At 38.5% G+C, this 20759-nt stretch overlaps 1 protein-coding gene across 3 annotated transcripts; it reads left to right on the top strand.

Moving 5' to 3' along the window:
* LOC146458701 (uncharacterized) lies at positions 1-20740 on the top strand. Of its 3 annotated transcripts, XM_085090402.1 has the most exons (19): positions 1-172; positions 719-804; positions 2582-2881; positions 3184-3210; positions 4321-4392; positions 5512-5583; positions 7181-7216; positions 7691-7765; positions 9106-9144; positions 9502-9637; positions 11646-11854; positions 13983-14042; positions 14716-14931; positions 15878-16120; positions 17044-17262; positions 17604-17810; positions 19117-19159; positions 19460-19517; positions 19620-19759. In XM_085090402.1, exons 1-18 carry the CDS (start codon positions 136-138, stop codon positions 19480-19482), a joined length of 2100 nt encoding a protein of 699 aa, XP_084946528.1. In that variant the 5' UTR covers positions 1-135; the 3' UTR covers positions 19483-19517; positions 19620-19759. The 3 variants fall into 3 exon arrangements, with proteins under 3 accessions (XP_084946528.1, XP_084946526.1, XP_084946527.1); XM_085090400.1 differs by lacking the exon at positions 19117-19159 and having other exon boundaries at positions 3-172; positions 19620-20740; XM_085090401.1 differs by lacking the exons at positions 719-804; positions 19117-19159 and having other exon boundaries at positions 35-172; positions 19620-20739.
* The last annotated feature ends 19 nt before the right edge of the window (positions 20741-20759 follow it).

Genomic DNA, 20759 nt, shown 5'->3' on the forward strand with positions numbered 1-20759 from the left:
GCGGGAAATGCCATGTTTTACTTATCGTTTTATTTTGTTTTCCTTTACCTAAACCACGAACTTTAGCTTACAAAGTTTTACTACAGTTAAACGCCCTCTATTTCAAAACGAAATTGATGTAGTGTCTACAGTAGGATGAGTGTCTGTTTGCACCAAGTTGCTTCCGGTCAAGGTAAGCTTCGCGGAGGCTTCGTGAAGAAGCGTTCATGTACATCTGTGTACATAGGCTGGAGGTGGAGGAGTAGTAAGCTTAAGGATTTTAACTCGAACCTAAAATGTTTTTCACCGAGCCCCCGACTCCCAAAGAAAAAAAAACTCAGCTTTTAGACTTTCAGTAGATACTACAAATAAAAAACAATCAATTACCAGTCGTTTCGCTACACTGCAGTTTAATCGATTCGCTACATTTTAAAATTGGCATATTCTCGAAAATAGTCACATTTTCATGAGCTTACTAAACGGTGTAGCGAAACGACCGGATATCCTACAATTCCCCCCCACCCTCCCCCCCCAAAAAAAAGCCACAGTCAACTCCTCTTCGATCGACCCTTTAGAAATCGTCGTTCAAAATTGTCCTTGTACTATCACGTTTATAGTAACCTTTTTCACCAGGAGCATACAATTCACTTATTCTTTGATTTGAGAATCCAGCTGAGTGCTATGTGTTGTGTTAAACTGATACTGAGATAAAACACTGAAAAGATGTTTTAAAATACAGTTTCAGCATTGAAAGAGATAACAAAGGATTGTTCAACTTCCCGTGATGAATTAAAGGACGCTAGAGGAAGTGTTTTCAGCGAAAAAGTGAGTAGGTTACCATCTTTTGGGGATTGGGACAGGAGACGCTCATGATGAGAAGTATGTTATCATTTGTAGGAGTAGGTGGAGGAACGTGGGTACCTTGTTAGGCTTGGTTCCAACTAGCGACATACTTATCCTAATCATAATCATAATCGTAAGGCCCATTACTATCGCTTATGGCGTAGTGGGAACGCCGAAAAACATAATCATAAAGACGCTTATTATCGCCATAATCAAAACCATAAGAAAATGATGGAACATTTTCTCATGATTATGTCTATGGTTATGATTATGATCGTTATGTCGCTAGTGGGAACCAAGCCTTAAAGGAAATTAACGCTTGTGTTTATAAAGTTATAACGCGAGCGAGAAGGCTAAAGGAAGTTAACATGAAAAACCAGGGTCTTGCCTTCCTGGATAGTATTAATCAAGAAAACGTTGAGGATTTAAAAGACTAAGACGGCCAAACAAACGTTACTGAAGAAAGACAATTTTGATAGCAGCAGTTAAGCTACGCTATCTAAGCGATGTGTTCAAGATTAAAATGTGATAAAAACAGCGACAGCTGATACTCAAGTTTTGAATTAGCCCCTTCCCATGAAAACGGATTGAGTTTGAGAAAAATACAATGGCACCTATAGTTTGGGACACCCTAATTTAAGGGACACCTTCTTTGAGGGAACACAAACCTTTCTCCCGGAAAAACGATCATCTTTATATCAGCGACCTCCGTTAAAGAGACACCTCTTTAAAGGGTAGGGGGGTTTAAAACCCCTATGAAGGACCAAGCCTACTAATTCAAAGGTATTTTTGTGCGGTTTATGACTATGCGGGGAAAGACGATTTTAACGATGGCTATTGAAATGCAAAAAAACAATTGGGGGTGGCCACACATTCTTCCGTCAGAGATGATTATGCTTCAATTTCGAAAAAATGCAATATATTACATGAATCTTATTTACAAAGTAAAGAGGTCCTCTTTTCTGGTAAAGTTGTAATAAAGTTTTACCGCTCACCATCGTACGCTAAATTGCGCAGAATTGCGTAGATGCGGTTACCGCCTTGCGGACCACGTACCTAGTCCGGAATATTAATCTGAAACCAAATTTACAATTTGGGCTCGAAATTCAAGTTGTCGACAAAATTTTTCGTTCTGAAAGCAAAATTTCCCTACCTTTGCACAATTGTAACGACGACGGTTGCCTACTTGAAATTCCTGCCATTACTAGTAACTAGGAAACCGCGGACGAAGATTAAAAAAACAAACACATGATAAATCTTCGGAAGAATTCCTTTTTATTGAAACTTTGTTCGATTTCGGAAAATCACATCATGAATGGTGCCTCTACTGTTTAAAGCCAAGCGAGTGCCAACAGCTGTCACTTCGCTCAGGAAGGATATCTTCGCTTCGGGTTTCAGTGCACATTGAAGTTTTATTGCAATCCTATTACAAATAATATACCTCCATTACAGGGGGTCGTCTACTCAGGATACTGGCGGATTAAAGTCAGTGATCGTACGCTGGACTCCGGAAGAGAATAAAGCAACGAAATCATATAGTATGGTTCGAGTTGTTCCCGGAAAAAACCGTCTCAAAATTTGATATTTAAATGTTAACAATTTTCAAAGAGCTCTTCAACTAAAATTGTGATTTAATCTCTCGCAAGCGTTTCCGCAGGGGTCACTTCCCTTTAAAAAAGTTTGGCCGATTTTAAACACATTTTTATCTCTTCGAAATCTATTGTTTCCAAACTTATCTTTTGTTTCCACTCTTCATCAGGAAAATAATATGAAACCCAACAGCAACAATAAAGAGGAAGTGTTGTCCATCACAGAAGAGTATGCTCACCAATACAATTCAAACAACCTTACAGAAAACAAAGTTAGCGAGGAAGTAAACTCTAGCGCAGCAGAGGAAAAAAAGGAACAGGAGCACAACCAAATCATAAAAGAAGCTTCACTGAAAGAGAATGATAGAACCAGTCTGACTCAGAAGTTTCAACCTCGTATGGGAACTGACAAGATGGATATGGCTATTGATGAGTCAACCCTTGTAAAGTTCAGAAACAATTTCTTTGAGGTAACTACATCGTTGAGTGCCTTATTTGTAGGATGCAGTGTCATATCTACTTCCCCTCAGGTGGGTCACAGTATATGTTGTATTTTGTGGGACCATATGTTGGCTTAATTTCATTGAGAGGTAATTCCTTTAATCAATATTTCATTACACAGAAATTCAGCCAGTAAAGAGTACATTTAGTTCTCCAAAATTTTAAGGATAACTGCCAAATGTGTCATGAAGGACCATGTGTAAGTAAGTTTTGTGACTAGGATTCCTAAGCTGTATTTGATTCGTTCAATTTTCTCCTTTTTCTGATATAGGTGATAGAGGAATTGAGAATCCAAAGGGTAAGTAAGTAAAGTATAACTGCTTGGAGCGTACGCTATAGTTTGGAAGCGTTACTAAAATCCTCGTCACTATTACATTGATTTAAATGTTATCATGAATACCCGAGACTAGGAGTTACAATCTTGGCTTTATATTTCTAGTTCAAGTTAGGTGATCTAGTTCAAGTTAGGTGACATGCCAAACGCCAATTGGACGTAATGTATTTATGTATAGCATTTACACATTAAATGCATAAGAATCCCGCTGTGCGGCCCAACTTGAGCACGGAGTTCCAACTATGTTAACGAGTACTCTTCTGAAACGTGGTGTGCATAAGTAGGATAGCACGTATGAATTTTTTTGGGGGGGAGGGGTGGGACTTTTTGCCGTGTTTGCGGAGGAATAACAAATTATCCTAGACAGACAAGTATTGTCTGTAAAGGATAGGACTGCATTAAGCCTGTGTTAAGGCGTGTAGTGTTAAGCGCATTGAGGCTCGGCAAAATGCGCATCGAGGAAGTGTAAATTAAATTAGTTAATAAAATTGTCTTCATTGTTCTAGAACAATGGCTATAAAAATTAACGGGCTTTGGGACTGAACTCAATCTAAAATGCCTTCTGAAAATGTAGATAATAATTTATGCGAAGAAAATCAGAAGGCGTGTATAATTGTCTCCGAGGGGACCTCTCAGTATTCAGTATAAGGCCGGGGGTTTCTTGAGGTCTCCTCGCCACTTCTTACTTCTTCTTTTACTATTATTATTCACTGTAAACTTATGTAAGATAATAATGAAAAAAATATAATAATAATTTATTACTTACTAAGCTCAAATTAACATAGATCTGAATATGATCAAATGCTCCGAAGATCTTAGTCTATTATCCACTGTAACTTTCTATGAATGTATGTCTTGGTGAATAAAAATAAATAAATTGCCGAACGGTCTAGCGCAATACACACCTCGAATTATATAACATGAAATGACCCTGTCTTAATGACATGTCACCGCATTTTATTCATGAGATAAAGGCATTACCTATGACGTCACGTGCGTTAATTTACTTTTTGCGTATTAAAAATGGACCATTTATTCAATGTAGCAATGCCTTAACATTGTTATTCCAAGTAGACTCTGGAAGAGGAAAATGAAGAGCGAATCAAGTGCCTGATGACTGAAAAGCATGAACTGGAGCGGAAAAAGGTATGTTGAATCATGCGCGAGAGGCCAATTATGTACATATGACCTCCCTTTATAACAAGTTCTAGCATTAATATACCGCTTTGTCTTCTTTCGCCATTTGGATACCTTTCGAAGAGGCCCCTGCTTGCAGGTGCAGTGGTATGGGGTTGTCACTATCGATGAGCGAGAGGTGTTCTGTCTCTTAGGTGTATCTAGTTTGTCGTTCTACTAATTCACTGGGGCGTAAGGCTCGAGTGAGTGGCAAATAGGGTTCTTGCTGTAAACATCAGGAGGGCTTAGTGGCACTTGTTACTTCTTGAAAGGAACAGATTCATTTTTCAACAGAAGAACCGCTTTACACTATACCAGTTAGCGTCAAGAAGGGGTCATCCTTGCAATAAGCGTCGAAGGTTATTCTGTGTATAGGGAGTCCATTTGGAAAGTTTTCTGAATTTGTTGAGAGACATACTGTCTAGGTGACAGACAGACAGACAGACAGACATAAAACGAGTTGCGAGTAATTTTCAATACTTGTAAAGCTGTGTCTCAGGGGAACGTTCTATTTGCACGTATAATCAACATCAACTCATATAGGAATAAACGGACTTCCAAATCTATTGGTCTTAGAACAAGGATGGACAAAATTTCACAGCATTCCTAAGTTGTAACAAGAAACTTCTCTAGACGGTAGTAGTGCTGTTAACATAATCAGACATACTCTCGTTAACGCAAGCACCCAAACGCCGCTCATGTGAGGTAGCGAGACCACTTAGTTCTGAGCCCTCTGTATAGCTCCTGTAAAGATAGACGATATATGGTACACGCTTCTAGACGCGAGTACCTGTTTCGCATTTGAAAACGTGACAGCTGTTCTTTAAGTTGGTAGAATGCACGTAGAATAAAGACTTTTACATGTAGTGGTAACGTATGGCCCGTTTTACATGTAACAGAACAACGAAGTATATATATTTACTTGCCTTTTTAATTGTAAAGCAAACATTTTACTTTCAACTTGCTATTTACATAACTCGTTATGTGACACAGATTACTATTCCGTAATCTGGATGTATGTGAGAACTGTTGGTATTTTTCTGTTTGCCTGTCTGCTCGTTTGTTGTCTTTCTTTCGTTTACATTTTAGGAAGAAGAAATTTCGAGGAATAACGCTTTAGTTGAACAACATGCACAGCAGGAAATCGATGTAAAGAAGCGGGTAATATCAGCATTTAGTTATTAGATTAATCGTTTGTCTCACGATTGTGCCAATAACGAGGATCACGACTTTTCGACCGCTATATATACTGTTGGTCTTCGCCAGGCAAGGAAGATACTCCCACAAATTGGGTCCAATTGGCGTAAGGTGGAGGCAATGTGGTCCAGTGGTTAGAGGCACGGACTCGTAACCTGGCGACCCCAGGTTCGAGTCCCCTCTCTGCCCACTAGTGGATTTGTTTCGTCGTAGTCTCCTGTTAAAATCCTCAGCCACGCTTTGTAAATTGCCAACTGGTAAGCCTCCCCGCCAGTTGAGATTTTTACAGAGTTTCTGTTCCGTTTAAAATGTTTGTTTGATTACGGCACGGCTCCACAAGCTGCTAGCTTAAAATCTAACCGTGTAAAACAAATAAATTTACTTTTTTTAAATTTACATATCATCTAACTTGAGCCAGAAACATCTAACCAAATTTACAACTACTGGTTTCGGATATTCTTGCTATAATGATTCTTGAGATCCTGCATGAACGGATTTAGGAACACGATACACTGACGACATACGACTTGCTCGTACTTCGTTCAGAACATACTGATGAGAATGGACACTATCCACTCTGGGACAAGGTTAAGTTTATTAACTGCAACCCACACTAGTGCACCCGTTGGGTTAAAGAGACCGCAAACGACATCATTAGAGATGAGGGAGATGAAATTCCGGAAGCATGGATGCCTACGATCACACAATATTCGTTCCGACGAAGGGTTAAAGCTCAACGGAAACGTCAGCTTTCGAAGCTCTATACAGTAGGAAAATTAGCTTATTAACTCAGTTGATAAACTGAACCAAATATTCGTAAAGAACACAACAGCCGATCGGTACCACAGCGGATCCTGAGGGAACAGCGTGAAAAACGAAGATCGAAATCCTCCAATCACTAACAACCAAAACGAGGATCGAGATCCACCAATCACCATCAACACTTGTTACACTGCAATCAGTCGGCGGCATCGCTCGATGATGACCTGCCGTACAGAGATCGAAACGTCGCCATCCACACCTATGTGAGGCAAACGATTGATTTTGAGCTATTATTTTAGACCACGATGACTATTGCATAATATGCGTCTGCGGAACGGTTGGCCATCATTTAAACTTGTCACAAATTCATTTCGAATTCATTTTTTTAATATGGAACTTCTGATTAACTATATTATTTGCTCAGCCAAATTTATCGTATTTGCAGTCTTCTCTAACTTAATTAATTGTAAGCTTGCGTAGCGAAAGAGGGAGGAAGAGGGGAATCAGGCCGGTCCGTAGCTCTAGCTCCGTGTATCTAGCACCTGCCGCACAGGCTAATAATGCATTGACACTCCCCATCAAAGCCTTGAATGGAATGTTCAATGAAATGCATCAAATCAACAAAAGTCTACAGATAATATGTTCAGTGTACCTTCTCTCAATACATTGCAGTGTTCGAGCTTCTCACTTATTCTGCATGACCGAAATGCGACGCTACCAGTGCGTTATCATTGTGTAGGACAACTGGCCATACAAACATGAAGTATATGAATTTTAAAATAAAGATCTATTTTTTTAGCAAGAGGATCGCCTGATACAATATGAAGAGGAGAAGGTGAGTAATAGTAAGATTCGTAGACCGGTTATTTAGTCAGCTCGTTCCGACCACTTGATGTTCTACTCCGGAAGAAAACAAAATGTACGCTAAAGAAACAACTGGGTTAAACCCTCTGATTCCTATAACAAAGAACGTATTGCCAGTTATAACTTGTAATTTTTCAATATAAAAATATGCCTTTCAGCAGGCAAAGAAACAACTCTAAGTCATGTACAGCTGTCCTTGCGTTCTTAAAACCAAGCGGACTGATTATCGCTCAGGCCTACATGCAACCACTTGTTTCCCAGATTTAAAACCAAAAAATACTGAGTAAGCAAACATAAAGACCTTAAAATACACAGGCAAGTTCCCAAAAGCTAAGAAACTCGCAAAAAAAGTAGAAGAATCATTAGTTTGTCATCTTTTCCAAAGTGATCACCGTGCCCCTACTACCTTTGATTTGATCCTGTATAGCCATATTTTGTATTTTAGGCCAAACAGACTCTGGCAGCGGAATGCGCACAGAAGGAACTAAAAGTGTTAAAGGACGAAATTAGAGCTCTTCACGTGAGTGGATGTATTTCAGTGTCAGTCTAACACCCAGAACGTATCTACTCTAAGGAAATAAGTCCATGACTTTTATGCCATTTCATACACTTCAAGTACGGTGTATAGCTTTTCATAAATTTTACTGATAAACTTTTTTCGGTCGAAAACCGTGATCTACGAGACTAACCTGAGCCTTTACCTGATCACAGAGACGTTGCTTAGCAAAATGACATCACTATAACGCCCTGACGACTTGAGAACTGATTTGCGAACAGGCAAATGATGTTGTAATCAGCATGCCACGCGCATGCGACAAACAAATCTGAAAAAGATCTGAAATCCTGAAGCGATCGAATACCAATCCGATCATTGGTCGGATGCTCAACCAAATGATGATAATAATTAACAATTATTCCATTCGCGCTTGTTGGATACGAAATGACAGATATATATATATAACCAAGCCGAGCTGGCTGTGATCGTCCTGTTTCCAACTAGCACGAATGGAATAATCGTTTTATTAAAAACCACGAATTATCGCTAAATCTTGCTGTTTTAAGGCTATTTTCTTTTGTCGCTGACGCGTACACTTTCTATATTTGTGGGGCATGGTATAATGGCTCATAAACCATAGCTGCTAAGACAGTCAAAAATCTGGAATTGTATAATCTGAATGGCCCAGTTTGCAATAAAAGTGATTGCATATGACATGTCGCCTGTTACATATATCTTAGCAGCCGTCTTATACACACTGTATAATACTGAGTGGATCAGCAATATGGAAAGTTTCCTGTGCGGCGATCGGTCAATTATTTACGAAAGATTTAACTAGTATTCAACAGTAAACATTTCATTGCCGAATACTTCTGCGATAGTTTCGTTGACAAAGATTTATTGCCTCGAGTGCAGTAATTTCATCACCATTTTAATTTTAAAATCCACACTGTAATGTTCTAAGAAGTATTTCGGGAGGCGGCGTGGCCTAGTGGTTAGGAGCGCCGGGCGTGTAATCTGGAGGCCCCAGGTTCAAGTCCCGCTCCAAGGCCACGCTTTGTAAATAGTCAACTGATTTGCCTCCCACCAGTTGGGATTTTTAACAAATGTTATTTTCAGTTTGAATATTTATTTTACTAGTTTATAGTGTCCCCAATTAGAGCTACCGCGCTAAATACTTTGGCACTTAAATAAAGTTATTTATTTATTTATTTATTTATTTATATTATTTTACATCACGAGAACATGTTTTAAAACGCGATGAAAGTCTCGTGCTTTCAAAGCAAATCCTGGGACCAGGGCTTGAGAACGAATAGAGTTTTCGTGATCCCTAACACTAACCTTAATTTGTGGAAATGTTTCAGCTGGTGAAGTACAACCTTGAAAAGAAGATCAAGGAGCAGGTGTGTGAAATCTTGATATGCCCTCTTTATTTCCCTTCAAAGCACTTAAATTAATACAGATTATAAAGACCGTGAAATATAGTGAAACACAGAAAGGAAGTTTCAACATCCCCAAAAAAGGGAAATATTTTCGCTTACTTTAAGTACCTTATGCGACCTCTTAATCATGCAGAATTCTTGACCATTTCCACTCATCAGCAAAACTCATTTTGCCAACACCTTATTTACTGGTCCCCGGAGCCTCGTCTATTTTCTTCAGTTATATTTAACTACCACTGATCCTAAAGTCAGTAGCATTTGCGGTGGGAAGATTATTGAGATACATTTTAAAGCGTGCTTGCTATTTTCTTTTGGAAGGAACGGCTTATCCAGCTACAGATCTTGGCAAGAGACAGCCACGAGTCGCAAATGACTGCCTTAGAGCAACGCAGTAAAAAAGCGCTTGATCAGTGCACTCTACTGGCCGACCTAGTGGACAAGACAGAATCAAAGAGTAAGCATATCATCCTGTAAAATAAATAGGAATATGACCTGAGTCAGTAAGAAATACGGAAACAGACTACGTACGTTTTGCAGAGTAAAGCTTTTTGTACATGACCGGTTGAGCTGATCCACAATGAAAAGGAGCATTCTGATCGGTCCTATGAGCTAACAAATTGATTTCACTCAATTACGTTTTTCGAAATAAAATATTAAGAAGAAACCCTGTTATGGACGAGGTCAAACTTTCCAGTCCCATGTGAAAATGGCATGAACAAATTGTAATACAGTTGAGCCTGTATTAAGCGGTCAGCCTCGGTGAAAGGAAAAGTGACCGCTTTACCTGTATACAGGTTATGATACAGAACACAGGTCAAACACAATAAACACTACATTTTATAGAACATTTAATAACTTAGTGTACAGTTTATACACTAAAGCGCTCACAAAAACACTAAGTGGGTTAAAAAACTGCAGCGATAAAATGGTATGACAAAGGAGAACATGCGGTATATATACTAATCAAACATTAACGCCAACATCCTACAGTCAGTATTGTAGGTCGTTAGAAATTCAATTGCCTGGAACGCTATTTGTTACCGTATTTGAGTGCTTTCATTTTATAAACTGAGCTTTTAAAACAGATCAAGACAATAGAAACGGCTCGTTAGGACTAAGCAAAGGGTGACCGCGACCGTTTAATAGAGGTCAAATCTACAGTAATTTAGGGACGTACTCACTTAATAGAGGTTCGACTGTACTCAATCAGATTGTCTTGTTTGAAGCGCGGGATGACAAATGAGCAATGTGCTTTGATGTCACGAAATTCATAAAAATACGGTCCATTACCTTGTTCTTAAGAAGCCTGCGAACACTGCATCGTTTCAAACATTTTCCACATTAGCTTTAAACATGGCATCCTTTCTATTCTATTTTCATATTGGCTTTATACGTTTAGTAAAACTGTCGGTCTCTTAAAAGCCTCGGCGACCTTGCATTTCGCGTGATTTCTTTGTTTGTCATTATTGATCTGTTTTTGTTTTCTTTGCTTATTTGTTTGTTTTTCTTTTTATTATTTGACCGCTGCTTTGCCTGAACAGAAGCGATTTATGCGCCCTTGACGTTTTTTTTATATATATATATATATTTTCTTTTGGAGTCGGTTTTAATCGGGCATCTTTAAATTGTACGGTGTTTAGTATGTTAGGCTACTTAAAAGTGTTCTGGCAGTATTGATATTTTTATTGCAGTGACTTTGTTCCTATAGAGGGTATGCACTGCCACGCAGTAAACTGTAAAATAAATCGAAAACCATCCAGTGGGAAAAGTTGAGAAGTTGTAATATTATATAAGATGACTAAAGGAGACAATTCTCCAAATGTTAGGCCTGTACGTCTCCCCAAACGTCAGATATCCGTCGAAATATTTTGCAGAAATTTCCAGAGCCCAGTGTGGATCCGCCATCTTGGTGTACCGCCGTGGAACACCAATATGGCGGCCGAAAAATAGTGTTAACATGTGGAACTTACTTTGGTTATCTAGCGACTGATTAGCAGTACTGAACACCAAAACCACCTACATAAGCACTTTCTCTAATGTTCTAACTTCTAAAAGGCTGAAAATAATGAGATAAGCATATATTTTTAGCTTGCTGAGATCATCCTGCTACTAAATAAGTAACCGGCTGTAGATTCAATTGATGGAAGTAAGTAAAGTGGCAGAAGTGGCAAAGTCGATCGTAGCTCTTTGTCACGCAACTCCATGACCGTGAAATTCAAACTGCTCTGATTTCCAAACGAAGGACGCTATGGAGCTGTAAAATTGTCAACAGTTATAAATATACGGCCTCTTATGCCTGATGAGGATAAAAACTTTGGAGGCTCTTTAGTTTTGGATTTTAGAAAATTATGACGTCACATGCATACGCTCTATAGCTGCCATGCTTTTTTGTGCAGCTATTTTTGAAACCAGCTCTCGAAGCTCCCAATGTGTGATTTTTTAATATTTTGTTTGCACTTCAGTTTCAGCAGCCTCCCACCTTCATAGAAAACTAATGTATACCAACGAACATCAGAAATGTCTACTGGAATCGTATAAAAAAGAGCTAGAGTCCAAAAAGTTCGAGCTTGTCACTTTGAAAGCAACTATTCCACAGAACAAAGATTCACTGATGTCCAGCACTGAGGAAGCAGTTAACCGTGAGAATTCTTTGGAGAGAGAAGTTCGGATGGTATGTTTAGTACCCGGCAAGACCCTCGTGACAAACTGTTTTTCCTCTATATCCTGCATCTATTTATCGTCCCCTCCCCCCCCCCCCCCGCCTTTTCCTCTACTAAGTTCCACAGCCCACCCCGGTTATTGAGAGATTTTAACATTTTTATTTTTCTTATTATTATTACACCTTGTTTCAAGTCCATTTTAAAGCTGAATAGCCGGTTGCGTGGTACTACAATTTACTACGTACAATTTAATCAACTTAACTAAATAGTTTTATTCGATCCTTGTTGTCAGTGTAACGAACTAAAAAGAAGTGGATATGGAATTATTGAAATTATAAGCTCTTATCATTTGAGAATCACTGTCCATTAATCAGGTGCGGGTTGCTACATCGCACTTGGGCTGAGGAGTATTAACTCTCTCTAAAGCACCGGGACTAGCTGGAGATTAACGATTATGTAATCCCTTTAACTCCTTTCTACATACGTTATTCTATTCTATCTTCTCTTGATGTCAGTTGGTGTTGATCCATTTACAGACATTTTTTACAGACGTTTTTTTCTCAGATTATAAACTATACCCGTAGTCTTTTAATTAGACCAGTTTGAGATAATTCGTATTATGGTAGATAATTTCAAGTAATACTCATTCTAGAATATACTTATTAGACACGATTGGCATGTCCAGTGTGCCCCTTGTAAAGAATCCAGTTTTAACCAAAATCCCCGCAGTTTGCATTAGAGTGAGTTTAGTTACAGCCAAACAAGTAGGTCTGCTAAGCATGGCCGCCTTAGAGAGGTGTCGGAAATGTTGGAAATGTGATTTTTAATTATCCATGCAATGGTTGAGAAGCTGTATCAGACACTCAAGAAGGTGTTTGATCTGATTCCGAAACACCTCAAAGTTGTTTTTAAAACACTCAGCTGCACCCTGTTTCTCAGCCTACTTCTCGGTGTTTGAAAATCGAATGAAACACTTCTCGTGGTTTTTAAACTTCCATTGCTGGGGTAGTTTGCAATCAATTATTTTCCCATCCAGGGTACAGTCAACTCTCTCTAAGCGGACTCCTCTCTAAGGCGGACACCTCTTTAAGACGGACAGAAATTTTAGTCCCTGCCGAATTTCACTTGTTTCTCTGTAACTGAACTCTCTCTAAGGCGGACATCTCTTTAAGGCGGACAGCGGACACTTTTTTCCAACATGTTGGTTCAAAAAACCTCTCAAAGCGGACACCGGATGTTTTTGAAATTTTATAACAGGTCCAAAATTCGGAAAATTAGCGCAATCTGATAACAGTGGTTTTAATAAAATATTCCAGACCTTACAATATGCCTTAATACAATATTAAAGTCACTTTTCCCGTCATTTATACAACAACTCATTTGCGCTGCCGTTTACAGGAATCAGTTGAGTCACTTGTATTCTTCCTTCGCTTTTTCGCTTCTTGATTTAGATCAACCGCAGTTGTAAACTTCTCGTTTTCTTTACCTATACACTTTGCTATCCAGGCCACGACCTTCGGAACACCTTGAAACTTGTACTTGCATGGGACTTTAAGCCCATAGCCACCCCCATGGTTTAATTTTTTTTCTGTAACTTCACAAGAGACGCTACTTGATTCAAGTTCCAAGAAACAACTGACATAGCGGGTGTAGATTAATGCAACAACAGTGCAGCATTACAAAGTTTTTTTTCGTAGTTATGGTCCCCGACTCCACGTACGGTCAAATAACAAGCGACACAAACGAGTTTTGTTAAGGTTGATTCACAAATGTTCAAAGTGTGTATGAACTGTGTTGGATTCCGTAAGGAATATATAAAAGAGACACAGCCGGCCCGTCATGACTACATTGTACACTGTAATTAAAGTAATAAAGCACTGGTTTCAGTTTTGATGTTCGGGTATCAGTTTTCATGAACTCTCTCTAAGGCGGACAGTTAATCTGGTGCCGAGGGTGTCCACCTTAGAGAGAGTTGACTGTAGTATCAAAGCTCCAAGCCGCTTCATGCTGCAGAAACCGGGATAAGTTCCAGCAGTTGTGGGTCAACTGCCTCCTAAAAGCTACAATGACACTTCCATTCTTATTTACTGTCATTAATCTAAAAGCAATGGGCTAGCAATACAATGTATTCCGTTGTAGCAAACTGAAGTGCACCGACAGATGCAGAGGCAACTTGATGATTCAAGAAAAGAAAACGAGGTAAAGATTACTTTTGAAAACAATGGTATTTCCTCTACACTGACAAGGAAAGCAAGTAACTGCATCTGCTCCAGCAACATTTCCGTGTTAATTAAAACTGAAATTACTTTAGTCAGTTTCGTACTACTGAGTTGTCCTTAAAGGGTCTGTTAATCGATCGCATTCCTCTTCCGTATTTAGACATTCTAAAGTCATTTCTATTAACCAGGGACAAGCCTCTAGTTCCGTTCGCTCGAATCAGTCAGGAAGTTAGTTTTATGAAGTTAGTACATTGAGTTTAGTTACATTGAGGTTAAAGATGCACTCTCACGACGATTTTGCTGTATTTTGGTTAAAACTACTGAAATATTCGAAAAAGAATTTTTTTGTTAGCATGAAATTTCCCTTAGAGCACTAGGTAGAAAATATTAAGGGTTTCTCTAATAAGTTTTAAGCGACTTCTTTACAATATACAAGGAAAACTTGAACAATTTGGCCAATCTTTTAAGTTGCAATCCATTTCCACCCTATTCATCTGCAGCCAAACATAATAAATATTAGTTTCTGTGCACTAGTAGAGTTATTGTTAATCGAAAACTGAATCATTATTTTAACGATTCTATTGATCCAAGTATGCTTTTTGGACTATTTCGGTTTATCAATGTTGAATATTTTGTTTTCTTTTTCCTGGTAGAAATTAATAGAATCATTGAAGGACTCACACAAGTTACTTGATCGTCATGTGCAGTCCATCAATAAGCACAACGAGCTGGAGGCTGTTACCCATCTTGAGTTGGACGAGATTAAAACAGAATGTCAGTCACTTAGGGAAACTTTATACAAACAGCGACAAGAGAAGCAGTGCGTGGAAGACACTCTAAAATGTTACAAGGAGGAGTCAGAGCAACAGGTAATAGGACTCCTGTGGGTAGCGAGTCACACTCGCAACACACCGGCTCAGGAATGGATATCTCTGTAACTAGAACGTTTCTATATAAGTTCCAATTTGGATTTTTAAATTGATATTCAGGGTAGAAAAGTTAAAAGCATAGAATTGTGTTTCTGCCTTTTCTACACCAGACGTTTGGCTGGTCTTTTAGCTTACATAAAACGACATCTCTATTCCCCCAAAAACAAAATTATTTAATTACTCATGCTAAGAAACTTTTAGGTGACTTTTTGTTGTAGAAAACTCTTATATTTTATCACGTGATAAAACAGCGAGCTGACCTACAAATATTCCAAGGAAGCTTTTTTTTTTTTTTTTTTTGGGGGGGGGGGTGCACTTGATACCATATGAACTCATAAAGAGTGACTTGCTGCAAAAAGTTGGATTGGTACTATAGAAGCTGTTGGAAAGGCCCTAGTCGCACAGAAATTTGGAATTGATTATAGTAAATAACATCCCAATCTTAAACTTCTCTTTGGGGAAAATGTCGCCTCCAACTTTAGTAGCAGAGAAAAGCCAACAGGCATTGGGCCATTTTCATTTACCAATCAGATTGGAGAACGTGACCTTACGCGCAAGATGTTTTCTTCGAAGACTCTGGGTGCGAGATAAGTCTTCCGATTCAGGGGTTAATGTTTGATTCAACCCCTTTTCAGAGAAACTCAGTTGGGCCACGCGATAAAAGCTTCTGTTGAAAACCCGCACCCTCCTTTCCTTTTGATACGATCACCACACAGTAAAGAGGACATTATCTTATCTTAAAAAGTTCATACTGTTAAATAATGAAACATGTTAAAGCTATTGACTAAAGTGGAGAGAGGTAAAGAAGAGAAATCTGTGTAGAATATTTTAAAACAGTTAATAGGTCAGAAATGGAAAACTTTTTAACGGTTCCCTATCTTATCAGAAACAACTTCTGGAGAGTCGGCTTGGAGATCTACAAAAACAGTACAATTCGTTGTTAGAAGCACACAATTCTTTGGAGCAACTGAACAGTAATTGGTCAGAGAGAAACATGGAACTGAAGGATAAAATAGAATCGGTGCTGAAAGACGTGGATCAACTAGGAATGCGCCTGGCTCAAGCTGAAGAGAGAGTTCAATCCCAAAGAGAAATCAACGAACGGCTAAAAAAGACGTTTGAAAATGAGGTAATCAGTATTCAGGGTTTTGATCATTGGATCATGAACATAGGTTCATCCATGTGTAAAACCATTAGCTGTATAGAATTGCTCCAAGTTTAAGAAAGGTTTCCCTCATCTAAGCAACAAACAAACAATGAAATGCTCACCCGATACGTCCATCACCTAGGCATTCGTAGGGTAACGGTTACGAGAAGATTTGGTTGACGGCAGAGAATGTCTGTTTTTCATATTAAGCTGTTTCTCCGAAGAGATGTTTGAGATTAGTAGGGGAGAGAAAAAGGTTCTGAACAATAAAAAATACCAATAGAAATTTAGAACAAAACTGAAACAGCTGATCTTGGCACGTATTTAACATCCCTTGCCGAACTGGTATGGTGAGAGAGGATTAAGATCGTTCCTCTCTTACAACGAACTGATTCAATATAAATATAAATATAAATATAAATATATTTGGTAACAATGTGTTTCGTTGAGCGCTCAATTCGTTTGATTGAAGAGCATTGTATAATTCTTTACAGACGTTCAGCCTTCAGGAGTTTTCATCGTTTATTGCGACAATACTCATTAAAAATTGCCTGACTGATGAGGGTGGTCCGATAACTCCGGACCATACGAAACAGTAGTGTTACAATAAACGATGAAAACTCCTGAAGCCTGAACTTTTGTGAAGAATTATATATTTGGTTACTTATTTTGTTGTTGATTAAATCCGGAACTTCAAGAAAAACGATCGATGATCGTTAGCATACTACAAAGAAAATCCTGTATACCTGTTTGTAGAACCTGTAATTCATGACAACGTGCTTCACCCGATAAATGGTTACAAAATATCATAATGGATGTAAAATTCATGGCAAAGTCTTTCACTCGTAATTAATGGTTGAAAAAAAAAAAAACAAAAAAAACAAAGGTGTTTTACTTTTTTGCAGACGTCATCTTTTAGTGAAAAACTTCTGCAAGCTGAGAAAGATTGTAAATGCCAAACAGAACGTGCAAATTATTTGGAAAATGAAGGAAATATTCTTAAGAAGAAGGTAGAAGACTTGGAACAGAAGATAAAAAAGACGGAGAAAGAGAACGAAGCTCTGAAATGTAAAGAAGCCAAGGATGCTGCTTGCTGTCAAGTGAGGCTAATGGAAGACAACGAGGTAAGAATTTGGATTGGTGCTAACATAAGAGTTTAAAAGGAACTAATTAATAACGGCTTCTGTAAAGTGGCAGAACTTTTTAAGCTCCTGATTTCAGTCAACCATTCATTCATTCATTCACTCACTCACTCACTCACTCACTCACTCACTCACTCACTCACTCACTCACTCACTCACTCACTCACTCACTCACTCACTCACTCATTCATTCATTCATTCATTCATTCATTCATTCATTCATTCATTCATTCATTCATTCATTCATTCATTCATTTATTCATTCATTCATTCATTCATTCATTCATTCATTCATTCATTCATTCATTCGTTCGTTCTCGCAGCAAATTTCATCTTTAAGTGAACAGCTACTGAAAGCCAACGAGACATCCAGGAGTCAAACGGAACGCGCAAATTACCTGGAAACACAGTGTACTTTTCTTAATGTGAAGGTCGAGAACCTTTTACAGAAAATTGCCCAGTTAAACGAAGAAGGAATTAAACCTGCCGAAAAGATTACCACTGCAGTCCAGACAGATGGCTTGTCAAAGGTACGTTTTTTCACCATACACCTCAGAAGTTCCCACGAAGGTCCAGCTATTATGATTCAGTTTTGCCGTGTACAATGTAATTGAAACCAGTGGGTTTAATTTGAAATTCGACTGTTTTCTAAACAAGCTATTACATCATAATCATCTAAGTATTGCCTTTGTGTCAGTAGAACCGGTAAAATCACGCTTACTAGTTGATAACAGTACTAATAAAAATGACACAAACGTATAGAAAATATGATGCAACATGGAGTAAAAAATTACAGAAATTAAATAAGCAAATAATTACGCTCAAGTAAGCGCGATAACAAGGTTGTTAGTAAAACGAGTAGCAGCGTAACGGAAGTCGGCGGAACAGGGATCTTCAGCTGTTTTTCTTGCTTAATTAAAAGTTCCTTCGCTTAAATTTTATCTTTCCTCATTTAATTAACAGAATGAAAACAAGACTACAAGATAGCTAACTTTTTGAAGACGTGGAAATAAAATAAACCTAAAACTTGAGGCAAAATTCACGGTCTTCTCTTGAGGAATATTTTTGGCAGATAAGCAAACCAAGACAACCCACGTCAGAAGTTGTTATGGAGACCATTTTAAGGCGTGCACATCAGCGACCTTAACATGTTTTTGCTCTAATTCTAATTCTAATTATATAATCTGCAAAGGGCATAGCCCTCACCGCACGTCTTTCCGCTGGTTATTTAACGGAACATGAACTCGCTTGAAGTTTGGACGCCACTTGATTATGTACACCCCGACCCCATGTACACTGTTGTTGTCGACAAATCCTCGTAGAAAGGTTTTATTCCACTCAGAAAGAAAAGCGAAAAGTGAGATGACTAAACAAAGGCGGGAATCTTAGAGTGGCCAGCCAGACAGGCCAGTCTGTAAATCAAATGCGTCAATTTGAAGGGATGGTGCTGCCAGACCTTTAACGATAATCATTCCGAAACTCTGAAAAATTTGAAGAAATTCAGAGGACGAGCGTAAAACTTATCCTTCAAGGCATTGTTACACTCCGTTTACGAACAATAAGGCCGACCAGTCCTGACAAATGGAAAGCGCCCTTAGACAAGAACAAAAAAAGGAAAGAAAAGGAAAAAGTGTAAAATCCCCGTTAATTACGTCGATTCTTGTACCTTTTACGCGTTTTACTAACACCCCGAAAAAAAGTGCTCTTCCCAAAATTGTCCGCGCATTTTTTTTGTTCGTGATAAAATTCAACTTTAGAGAGCAACGAGGCTGTCTATCAAAAGAAAGGAATTGAAATGTTTCGTGATTGGGTGGGTTTTCCATTTTATCCTATCAGATAGAAGCCGTTGTAATAAAAGAAAGGCGAAGAAAACAACCAAGTAATAAATATAAAATAAAGCGTGTCCTCCACCTCTCTCGGGTGGGTCCGCCAACAACTAATGACTAACTTACAGCCGCGCAATCTTTGAAGAACTTGTGACATGAATGCAGAAGTTGTGCTCTACGATTTCAATGTTTTTATACCTTTCAGGATCCTTCAGTGTTAGCATGCACACGTGAAAGCAAATCTTCCGACTTCTTCACCAGTAACGTGTGCTCGAGTTAGTCTCTACGAATTGTAAAAAATAATTAATTCAAAAGTTTAAAGCACTTAAGTTTTAATCTTGTTTTTGCTGCAGATTCATTTGGAACAAACAGTTGATGAAGCCAGCAGCTTTCACGGAGAGGTTAATAAAGGTGATAACACGGTTCATAGTTGGCTAGGATTTCAACGATCGAGTTACTGGTAGATAAAACTGTACCAAGTAACAATTCCTAATAATGTCTTTTGAATATTAGATCTACACATGATTGAGCCATTAAGAAAGGAAAGTTGCCAAACTCAACCGCAGGAAGACAACAGAGTTAACAAGATAGACACTGGTTTTATCAGTCAGATAACGGGTACAGTGATTCCGGTATCCAAAGAGGCAGAAAACTCTGACCAGAACAAACGACGCCAAGAAAATGACCGACCACAACTCAGGACTGATAGAGATGACAAAGACGATCAAAACAGCAAGAATGAGAGTGAAACACTCAATAATTCAACAGCAAGCAGTAAAGTAGTTTCTACAAATACGGTAGCATTGACGACAACTGTAAGTATTGTCGCATTAACAAAACAACGACAGAGTAATAATGGTACTGTGAAATCAAATGACCTGGACAAACGCACGAACGTAAAGAAAACCGAGATTAGAGAGACACCAGTGAAGAATGAAAGTGGAACTACCACCAAAGCAAATGTTATTCCTACGGAACATGCTCCATCACTTGCTATAGGTGATGTTGGAGAATCATTTAAAGCATCAGCTCTCTCTGGGATGAAGGAAAGTCATAAAAGGAATGACAAAGAGAAACCTTTTATAGCTGTAAATAACATGTTAAGCAAAGAGAACCTCGCACTTGAAAAGAGAGTCAGGTTCAGTCTTGAGGGAAACAAAACCTCATCACTTTTAGAGGCAGATACAAAGGAACAAGAACTCACCAAAGAGGATCCTCAGCTACTGTTCTCCGATGAAGAGGAAGGAGAAAGGGAATGCGGAAGTATTGATGAGGATGTCAGTCAGCGTATCAACCGAATACAAAATTTGCTAAGAAGTGATCGTTTGAGAACAAATCGAAAACGAAAGAATCCAGTTGTCTGAGGGCTGCAGCTTATATTGACAGTGTTTGACAGTGATATGTAAACTGTATGTCAATTTTATTTGCCATTAAAAAGATGGAAATGCATTTTTTTATCACAAATTTTATTAAAAATTTCAGATTGCAAGAAATGTGAGTGGCTTTTGATTAAAATGTTAACTGGAGAAGTTCAATTCTTGACCACTCCGTGCACTAATATAATTAGGCCAGTGAATTCATAATGCAGGTACAAAGCAAAAACACACCCGCTTTGGGAGTCTAAACCAGGCGTTATATTTCTCTTCGTTAACT

This window comes from Pavona decussata, unplaced genomic scaffold, assembly GCF_977016875.1.
Source record: "Pavona decussata unplaced genomic scaffold, jaPavDecu1.1 SCAFFOLD_232, whole genome shotgun sequence".
NCBI classification, from domain to species: Eukaryota; Metazoa; Cnidaria; class Anthozoa; order Scleractinia; family Agariciidae; genus Pavona; species Pavona decussata.